This window comes from Plasmodium knowlesi (assembly GCF_000006355.2).
Source record: "Plasmodium knowlesi strain H genome assembly, contig: PKNH_00_7, whole genome shotgun sequence".
NCBI classification, from domain to species: Eukaryota; Apicomplexa; class Aconoidasida; order Haemosporida; family Plasmodiidae; genus Plasmodium; species Plasmodium knowlesi.
In genome coordinates, this window is record NW_024070043.1 from 1 (window position 1) to 9,400 (window position 9,400).

At 40.9% G+C, this 9,400-nt stretch overlaps 1 protein-coding gene across 1 annotated transcript; it reads right to left on the reverse strand.

Moving 5' to 3' along the window:
• Positions 1 to 1,530: 1,530 nt before the first annotated feature.
• Positions 1,531 to 2,634, reverse strand: PKNH_0001200 (SICAvar, type I (fragment); the record flags this gene model as incomplete). The annotated part of the gene is made up of 2 exons (XM_039113439.1): positions 1,531 to 2,389; positions 2,512 to 2,634. Coding segments are annotated over 2 exons (982 nt in total), but the record flags the coding sequence as incomplete, so codon positions are not given.
• Positions 2,635 to 9,400: the final 6,766 nt, after the last annotated feature.

Here is a 9,400-nt window from a genome sequence, read left to right on the forward strand (position 1 = left end):
TACTCCTAAGTAGTTCCACCTAAGTGTTTCCTCCCTAATGCTTTTCATAGAGTCTTTCAACCTAGATCTTTCCTCCCTGTATCTTTCTACCCTAGTAGTCTTTCCTTCCCAAGAGTCTTCCCTAGAGTTTCCTACCCTAAGTAGTTTTCTCCCTAGACTTCCTCCCTTATCTTTCTACCATAGCTTTCCTTACTCCTAGTAGTCCTCCTTACCCCTAAGTGTCTTCCTTACCCCTAAGTAGTCTTCTACCTAATAGTCTTTCCTTCCAAGTAGTCTTTCTATCCCTAAGTAGTCTTTCTATACCAAGTAGTCTTCCCTATCCCTAAGTAGTCTTTCCTATCCTAAGTAGTCTTTCTATCCCTAGTAGTCTTTCCTTACCCCTAAGAGTAGTCTTTCCTCCCTAGAGTAGTCTTTCTTACCCTAGTAGTCTTTTCCCTAGGAGTCTTCTTCCCCTATGTCTTCTTCCCCAAGTAGTCTTTCCTCCCCTAGTAGTCTTTCTATCGCCTAAGTAGTCTTTCTATACCCCTAAGTAGTCTTTCCCAAGAGTCTTCACCCCAAGTAGTCTTTCCTACCCCTAAGTAGTCTTTCCTTACCTAAGTAGTCTTTCCTTACACTAAGTAGTCTTTCTATACCCTAATAGTCTTTTAACCCAAGTAGTCTTTCCTACCCCTAACTTATTCCTTACCCCCTAACCTTCCTTCCTCCCCCCCTTCATTCCTTCCCCCTCCTTCTTTCCTCCCCCCCTTCATTCCTCCCTTTTCTCCCTTTCCTTCTCCCTTTCCTTCCCTCCATCCCTCATTCCTTCCCCTTCCTTCTCCTCCCTTCCTTCTCCTTCCCCTACTTCCTTCTCCTTCCTCTCTTCCCTTACTTCTTTCCTCCTTATCCTTCTTCTTCTTTCCCCTTTCTTCTTCCTTCTATTCCTCCCTCATTCCTCCCTTCTTCCTTCCCTGTCCTTTCCCTCCTCTTCCTTTCCTCCCTTCTTTCTTCTTTTTATTCCTTCTCTTCCATCCCCTTCCTTCTTTCCTTCTCATTCCTTCCCCTCTTTCCCCTTCCTCCCTCCTTACCTTTCTTCCCTCCCTTTCATCCCTTCCCTTTCCCTCCTTCCTCTTCCCTTCCCTTCTCCTTTCCTTTCCTTTCCTTCTACTCCTTTCCCATCCTAATTCCCTGTTCCCCCTTTCCTCTCCTCCCATTCCCTTTCTGTCCCTCTCATTCCCTTCTGTCCCTTCTCATTCCCTTCCCTCTATCCTTCTCATTCCCTTTCCCCCTATTCCTTTCCTCCTCCTTTTCTTTCTCTTTCCTCCTTCTCTTCCTTCCTCTTTCCTCCCTTTCCCCTTCCCTTTCCTTCTCCCCTTTTCCTATTCCTTCCACCCCTTCATTCCTTCCACCTCCTTCCCTTCCCTTCCACCTCCTTCCCCCTTTCCTTCTCATTCCTCCTTTTTCCTTCTCTTTTCTTTATTACTTTAATATATTAATAATGTAATACATTAGTACACTAATACATTAATGATATATTAAGGGTGTAATACTTACCTGCTTTTTCTTTAGATGCTTCCTTTATCTTCTCCATTGCCTTGACCAGTTCAGTGGGGTCCACAGTGTCACCCTTTATTACACCCTCAAGTGCCTTCTCTATTGTGGCCAACTCTAAAGTTAAGTCGTCGTTGCTCAATATGTCTGCCATGGTTGGTTCTCCCGCAGTGGGGGCAGTGGTGGCAGTTCCAACTTTAACGGAAGATGCTAAACTGCTTTTATTAGCTTCCTTCGCTTCCTTCTGCGCTTTCTGCATTTGTTCTGCATTCGCATTTGGCTTCCCGTCCGGACAAACCCGTTTCCAATCATCCCATAAAGTTCCCCCTACCCTCCAACCCTTCCGCTCATTCCTTCGGTCCACTCTCCACTGTTTGATTGTGTCCCTAAGTACTGCTCTGCCTAGGATCAGCTCCTCCAGAGTAATTCGTTTACACTTATCCAACTGGTCCTGAAGGCTCCTGTTCTTCTTGCTTAAGTGGTCCCCTAATGTAGTGTCAACTGCAGACGTTATGTTCTTCTCCATTACTCCAATGACATCCTTTAATTTACAGTGATCATCATAAATGGTAGATAGGGCAGCAGCTCCGACAACGCAGCGCCGACGCTCTTCCTCATCGGTAAGGTCCTCAACAGTGACCTCATCCTCCTGTACCCCGTCCTTCCTCCTCGTCTCCACTCCACTCATGAAATACCTTATTTCTAATATAGCTTGGCACAATATTTTTTTATATTGTCCCTCGACAGCATTCCCCCCCCAGCTCTCCTTATCACAGAGATTACGTATTTCATAGGACTCCTGCCTTGTTAAGCTGCCGCTCAATTTCCCCCATGCATCTTCCAAATCTGCCTTCAACGTTGCCTACAGAGGAAAGGGGGAAAAAATTTGCAAACAGCTTTATATATATGTGCAATTAGAAATGAGCACACATATATACATATATATACATACATGTACATATGTATACATATTTGTCTGCATACCATAATGTCCTCCCCCCCCGGATCTGCTTTCAAAGTTCCATCCTTCAACACTTTCTTCAACCACTCCTCAAACATGAGCATCGTACCACCAGTAGTACCCGCGGTACCAACTGCTGCTGCCATGATTGTACGTCTTCGTCCTCAAGGAAAAAAATTTACATATTTATATATATATACTATATATATATATATTTATATTATATATATATATATATTATATATAGAATTAAGAAAAAGGAAAAAAAAAAAAAAAAAAAAAAAAAAAAGAAGAAGAAGGAAAAATACTCTTTCTTTTTTCTCTTCCTTCTTTCCTTTCTTCCTTAAAACCTTCTTTTTCTTCCGTCCTTAAATATTACTTCTTTATTCTTCCTTTCTTCTTTTCCTTCTTTAAAACCTTCCTTTTGTTCCTCCTCTAAAACATCCTTTTTTTTCCTTCCTTTCTTCTTTTTCTTCCTTTCTTCTTTTTCTTCCTTTCTTCTTTTCCTTCCTTTCTTCTTTTCCTTCTTTTGTTACTTCCTTCCTTTCTTCTTTTCCTTCTTTAAAACTTCTTTCTTTTACTCTTCCTTCTTTAAAACATCTTTCTTCTTTCCTTTATGTTCCCCTTAAACCTTCCTTCTTTTCTCCTTCCTTTCTTCCTTCTTCTTCTTTTTTCCTCCTTTGAACCTTCCTTCTTTTTCTCCCTAAAACCTTCCTTTTCTTCTCATTCAATCTTCTTTCTCTTCTCCCTTAAACCTTTCTCCTTCTTTTCTTCTTTAAAACTTCCTTCCTTTTTCTCTCTTAAAACCTTCTTTTTCCTCCTTTCTACATTCTTCTTCCTTTGTTACTCTTTCTTCTTTTCTTCCTTCTTTTTTCCTCTTCCTTTTCCCTCCTGAAACCTTCCTTCCTTACTCTTCCTTCTTTCCTTTCTTCTTCTCCTCCTTAAATCTTCTTCTCTTCTCATTCAAACTTCCTTCTTCTCTCCCTTAAAGACTTTTCCTTCTTTACTCTTCCTTCCTTAAACCTTCTTCTTTTTCTTCCTTCCTTAAACCTTCTTCTTTTTCTTCCTTCCTTAAACCTTCCTTATTCAATCTTCCTTCTTTACTCTTCCTTTCTTTACTTTTCCTTACTCTTCCTTCTTTTATTCTTCCTTCCTTAAAACTTGCTTCTTTACTCTTCCTTCCTTACTCTTCCTTCTTTTATTCTTCCTTCCTTAAAACTTGCTTCTTTACTCTTCCTTCCTTACTCTTCCTTCTTTTACTCTTCCTTCTTTATTCTTCCTACTTTACTTTCCCTTGAACCGTTCTTTTTCTTCCTTCCTTTACTCTTCCTTCCTTAAACTATCTTTTTCTTCCTTCCTTAAACCACTCTTTTTTTCCTTTCTTCCTTAAACCATTCTTTTTCTTCCTTCCTTAAACCATTCTTTTTTCTTCCTTCCTTAAACCATCCTTCTTTTTCTTCCTTCCTTAAACCACTCTTTTTCTTCCTTCCTTAAACCATCCTTCTTTTTCTTCCTTCCTGAAATCTTCCTTACTCTTCCTTCTTTACTCTTTCTTCTTTTACTCTTCCTTCATTACTCTTCCTTCCTTAAACCACTCTATTTCTTCCTTCTGCACTCTTCCTTCCTCAAAACACTCTTTTTCTTCCTTCTTCTTTTATTCCTTGTTCACTCTTCCTTAAACCTTCTTTAATCTTCCTTCCTTAAACCTTCCTTTTTCTTCCTTCCTTAAACCACTCTTTTTCTTCCTTCGTTAAACCTTCCTTTTTTCTTCCTTCATTCAACCATTCTTTTTCTTCCTTCCTTAAACCTTCTCTTTTTCTTCCTTCCTTAAACCATTCTTTTTCTTCCTCCCTTAAATCATTCTTTTCCTTCCTTCCTTAAACCTTCCTTTTTTCTTCCTTCCTTAAACCGCACTTCTTTACTCTTCCTTCTTTTTCTTCCTTCTCTACTCTTCCTTTCTTTACTCTTCCTTCTTTAAACCATCCTTCTTTTTCTTCCTTCCTTAAACCTTCCTTCTTTTACTCTTCCTTCTTTACTCTTCCTTCCTTAAACCTTTCTTCCTTACTCTTCCTTCCTTAAACCATTCTTCTTCTTCTTTTCCTTCCTTCCTTAAGCCATTCTTTTTCTTCCTTCTTTAAACCACTCTTTTTCTTCCTTCCTTAAAACTTCATTACTCTTCCTTCCTTAAACTATTTTTTTTCTTCCTTCCTTAAACCGCACTTTTTCTTTTTTCTTTAAACCTTCTTTTTTCCTTCCTTCCTTAAAACATTCTTTTTCTTCCTTCCTTAAACCTTCTTCTTTTTCTTCCTTCCTTAAACCTTCTTCTTTTTCTTCCTTCTTTAGTCTTCTTTCCTTAAACCATTCTTTATTCTTCCTTCCTTAAACCATTCTTTTTCTTCATTTTTTTTTTCTTTCATTTCTTCTTTTCTTCCTCCTTTTTCTTCTATTTCTTCTCTTCCTCTCTTCCTTTTGAACCCTTTTTTTCTTTCCTTATTTACTCTTCCTTCTTTTTTTCTTCTTCAATCTTCCTTCCTTTTTTACTCTTTCTTCTTTTTCTTCCTTCTTTACTCATCCTTCCTTAAACCATTCTTTTTTTCTTCCTTCCTTAAACCTTCCTTCTTTACTGTTCCTTCTTTTACTCTTCCTTCTTTACTCTTCCTTTCTTTACTCTTCCTTCTTTTACTCTTCCTTCATTAAACCATTCTTTCTCTTCCATCATTCATTCTTCCCTTCTTTACTCTTCCTTCTTTCCTCTTCCTTCCTTAAACCACTCTTTTTCTTCCTTCCTTAGACCACTCTTTTTCTTCCTTCCGTAAACCATTCTTTTTCTTCCTGACTGTAACCACACTTTTTCTTCTTTCCTTAAACCACTCTTTTTCTTCCTTCCTTAAACCTTCCTTTTTTCTTCCTTCCTTAAACCATTCTTTTTCTTCTTTCCTTAAACCATCCTTCTTTTTCTGCCTTCCTTAAACCACTCTTTTTCTTCCTTCCTTAAACCTTCTTTCTTCCCTTCCTTCCTTAAACCACTCTTTTTCTTCCTTCCTTAAACCATTCTTTTTTTCTTCCTTCCTTAAACCATTCTTTTTCTTCCTTCCTTAAACCATTCTTTTTTTTCCTTCATTACTCTTTCTTCCTTCTTTACTCTTCCTTCTTTAAACCATTCTTTTTCTTCCTTCTTTACTCTTCCTTCCTTAAAACTTCCTCCTTTACTCTTCCTTCCTTAAACCTTCTTTATTCTTCCTTCCTTAAACCACTCTTTTTCTTCCTTTATTCTTCCCTTCCTTCATTCATTCTTCTTCTTCCTCCAGAATCATCCCCTTCCTTCTTTTCTTCCTTCTCCTCCTTCCTCAAGCACATTTCTATTCCTTCCTTAAACCTTCTTCTTTATTCTTCCTTTCCTTAAACCACTCTTCTTTTTCTTCCTTCCTTAAACCTTCCTTTTTTCTTCCTTCCTTAAACCTTCCTTCCTTAAAACTTCCTTCCTTAAACCTTCTTTCTTTATTCTTCCTTCCTTAAACCACTCTTTTTCTTCCTTTCTTTCTTCCTTTTTTCTTTCTTTCTCCTCATTCCTTATCCACAACCCCTTTTCCTCATTCCTTATCCACATTTCTTGTCCTCATTCCTTATCCACATTCCTTCTCCTTTCATTCCTTATCCACATTCCTTATCCACATTCCTTCTCCACATCCCTTATCCACATTCCTTCCTTCCTTCATTCCTTAAACCTTCCTTCTTTTACTCTTCCTTCCTTAAATCTTCCTTCTTTATTCTTCCTTCCTTAAATCTTCCTTCTTTATTCTTCCTTCCTTAAAACCATCCTTTTTTCTTCCTTCCTTCATTCTTCCTTTTTCCTCCTTACATAAACCACTCTTTTTCTTCCTTCATTAAACCTTCCTTTTTCTATTCCTTCCTTAAACCTTCTTCTTTTTCTTCCTTCCTTAAACCTTCTTTACTCTTCCTTCATTTACTCTTCCTTCCACAAACCTTCTGTACTTCTCTTTCCCTAAAACTTCTTTACTCTTCCTTCCTTAAACCTTCTTTACTCTTCCATTATTCCTTCTTTTCTTCCTTCCTTAAAGACATTTCTGTTCCTTCCTTAAACCTTCTTCTTCTGCCTCCTTTCCTAAAAGACTTTTCCTCATTCCTTCCTTAAACCACTCTTCTTTTTCTGCCTCCTTTCCTAAAAGACATTTCACTCCTTCCTTAAACCACTCTTCTTTTTCTGCCTCCTTTCCCAAAAGACATTTTTCATCTTTCCTTTTCCTTTTATGCTTTGCTTTGCACCTTCTACATTTTTCCCCCTCTTCCTCCTAAAAATAACATAGACGTAGAGTGTCAGGTTCCGGGTTCTTTGGGTTTCGGGTTTTCTGGGTTCCGGATTTTTGGGTTCCGGGTTTCTGGGTTCCGGGTTTTTTGGGTTCCGGGTTTTTGGGTTTAGGGTTTAGGGTTCAGGGTTTAGGGTTCAGGGTTTAGGGTTTAGGGGTTTAGGGTTTAGGGTTCAGGGTTTAGGGTTTAGGGTTTAGGGTTCAGGGTTTAGGGTTCAGGGTTTAGGGTTCAGGGTTCAGGGTTCAGGGTTTAGGTTTAGGGTTTAGGGTTTAGGGTTCAGGGTTTAGGGTTTAGGGTTCAGGGTTCAGGGTTTAGGGTTTAGGGTTTAGGGTTTAGGGTTCAGGGTTTAGGGTTTAGGTTTAGGGTTTAGGGTTCAGGGTTTAGGGTTTAGGGTTTAGGGTTTAGGGTTTAGGGTTTAGGGTTCAGGGTTTAGGGTTTAGGGTTCAGGGTTTAGGGTTCAGGGTTTAGGGTTCAGGGTTTAGGGTTCAGGGTTTAGGGTTTAGGGTTTAGGGTTTAGGGTTCAGGGTTCAGGGTTTAGGGTTCAGGGTTTAGGGTTCAGGGTTTAGGGTTTAGGGTTCAGGGTTTAGGGTTTAGGGTTTAGGGTTTAGGGTTTAGGTTTAGGGTTCAGGTTTAGGGTTTAGGGTTCAGGGTTTAGGGTTCAGGGTTTAGGGTTCAGGGTTCAGGGTTCAGGGTTCAGGGTTTAGGGTTTAGGGTTTAGGGTTCAGGGTTCAGGGTTTAGGGTTTAGGGGTTTAGGGTTTAGGGTTCAGGGTTCAGGGTTTAGGGTTCAGGGTTTAGGGTTCAGGGTTTAGGGTTTAGGGTTTAGGGTTTAGGGTTTAGGGTTCAGGGTTTAGGGTTCAGGGTTTAGGGTTCAGGGGTTTAGGGTTTAGGGTTCAGGGTTCAGGGTTCAGGGTTCAGGGTTCAGGGTTTAGGGTTAGGTTTCAGGGTTTAGGTTTAGGGTTCAGGGTTTAGGGTTCAGGGTTCAGGGTTTAGGGTTTAGGGTTCAGGGTTTAGGGTTTAGGGTTTAGGGTTCAGGGTTTAGGGTTTAGGGTTTAGGGTTCAGGGTTTAGGGTTCAGGGTTTAGGTTTAGGGTTCAGGGTTTAGGGTTTTAGGGTTTAGGGTTTAGGGTTCAGGGTTTAGGGTTCAGGGTTTAGGGTTTAGGGTTCAGGGTTTAGGGTTTAGGGTTTAGGGTTTAGGGTTTAGGGTTCAGGGTTTAGGGTTTAGGGTTTAGGGTTTAGGGTTTAGGGTTTAGGGTTTAGGTTTAGGGTTTTAGGGTTTAGGGTTCAGGGTTTAGGGTTTAGGGTTTAGGGTTTAGGGTTCAGGGTTTAGGGTTTAGGGTTCAGGGTTTAGGGTTCAGGGTTTAGGGTTTAGGGTTCAGGGTTCAGGGTTCAGGGTTTAGGGTTCAGGGTTTAGGGTTCAGGGTTCAGGGTTCAGGGTTCAGGGTTCAGGGTTTAGGGTTCAGGGTTCAGGGTTCAGGGTTTAGGGTTCAGGGTTTAGGGTTTAGGGTTCAGGGTTTAGGGTTTAGGGTTCAGGGTTTAGGGTTCAGGGTTTAGGGTTTGGGTTTCAGGGTTTAGGGTTCAGGGTTTAGGGTTTAGGGTTTTAGGGTTTAGGGTTCAGGGTTTAGGGTTTAGGGTTCAGGGTTTAGGGTTCAGGGTTTAGGGTTCAGGGTTTAGGGTTCAGGGTTTAGGGTTCAGGGTTTAGGGTTCAGGGTTTAGGGTTTAGGGTTCAGGGTTTAGGGTTTAGGGTTTAGGGGTTCAGGGTTTAGGTTTAGGGTTCAGGGTTTTAGGGTTCAGGGTTCAGGGTTCAGGGTTTAGGGTTCAGGGTTTAGGGTTCAGGGTTTAGGGTTTAGGGTTCAGGGTTTAGGGTTTAGGGTTTAGGGTTCAGGGTTTAGGGTTTAGGGTTCAGGGTTTAGGGTTCAGGGTTTAGGGTTCAGGGTTTAGGGTTCAGGGTTTAGGGTTCAGGGTTTAGGGTTCAGGGTTCAGGGTTTAGGGTTCAGGGTTTAGGGTTTAGGTTTAGGGTTTTAGGGTTTAGGGTTCAGGGTTTAGGGTTTAGGGTTTAGGGTTTAGGGTTTAGGGTTCAGGGTTCAGGGTTTAGGGTTTAGGGTTCAGGGTTCAGGGTTTAGGGTTTAGGGTTCAGGGTTTAGGGTTTAGGGTTCAGGGTTTAGGGTTCAGGGTTCAGGGTTCAGGGTTTAGGGTTTAGGGTTTAGGGTTCAGGGTTTAGGGTTCAGGTTTTAGGGTTTAGGGTTTAGGGTTTAGGGTTTAGGGTTTAGGGTTTAGGGTTTAGGGTTCAGGGTTTAGGGTTTAGGTTTAGGGTTCAGGGTTTAGGGTTCAGGGTTCAGGGTTTAGGGTTCAGGGTTTAGGGTTTAGGGTTTAGGGTTCAGGGTTTAGGGTTTAGGGTTCAGGGTTTTTTGGGTTCCGGGTTTTTGGGTTCCGGGTTTTTGGGTTCAGGGTTCTAGGGCTCAGGGTTTTAGGGTTCAGGGTTTAGGGTTTAGGGTTCAGGGTTTAGGGTTTAGGGTTTTAGGGTTTAGGGTTCAGGGTTCAGGGTTCAGGGTTTAGGGTTAAGGGTTTAGGGTTTAGGGTTTAGGGTTT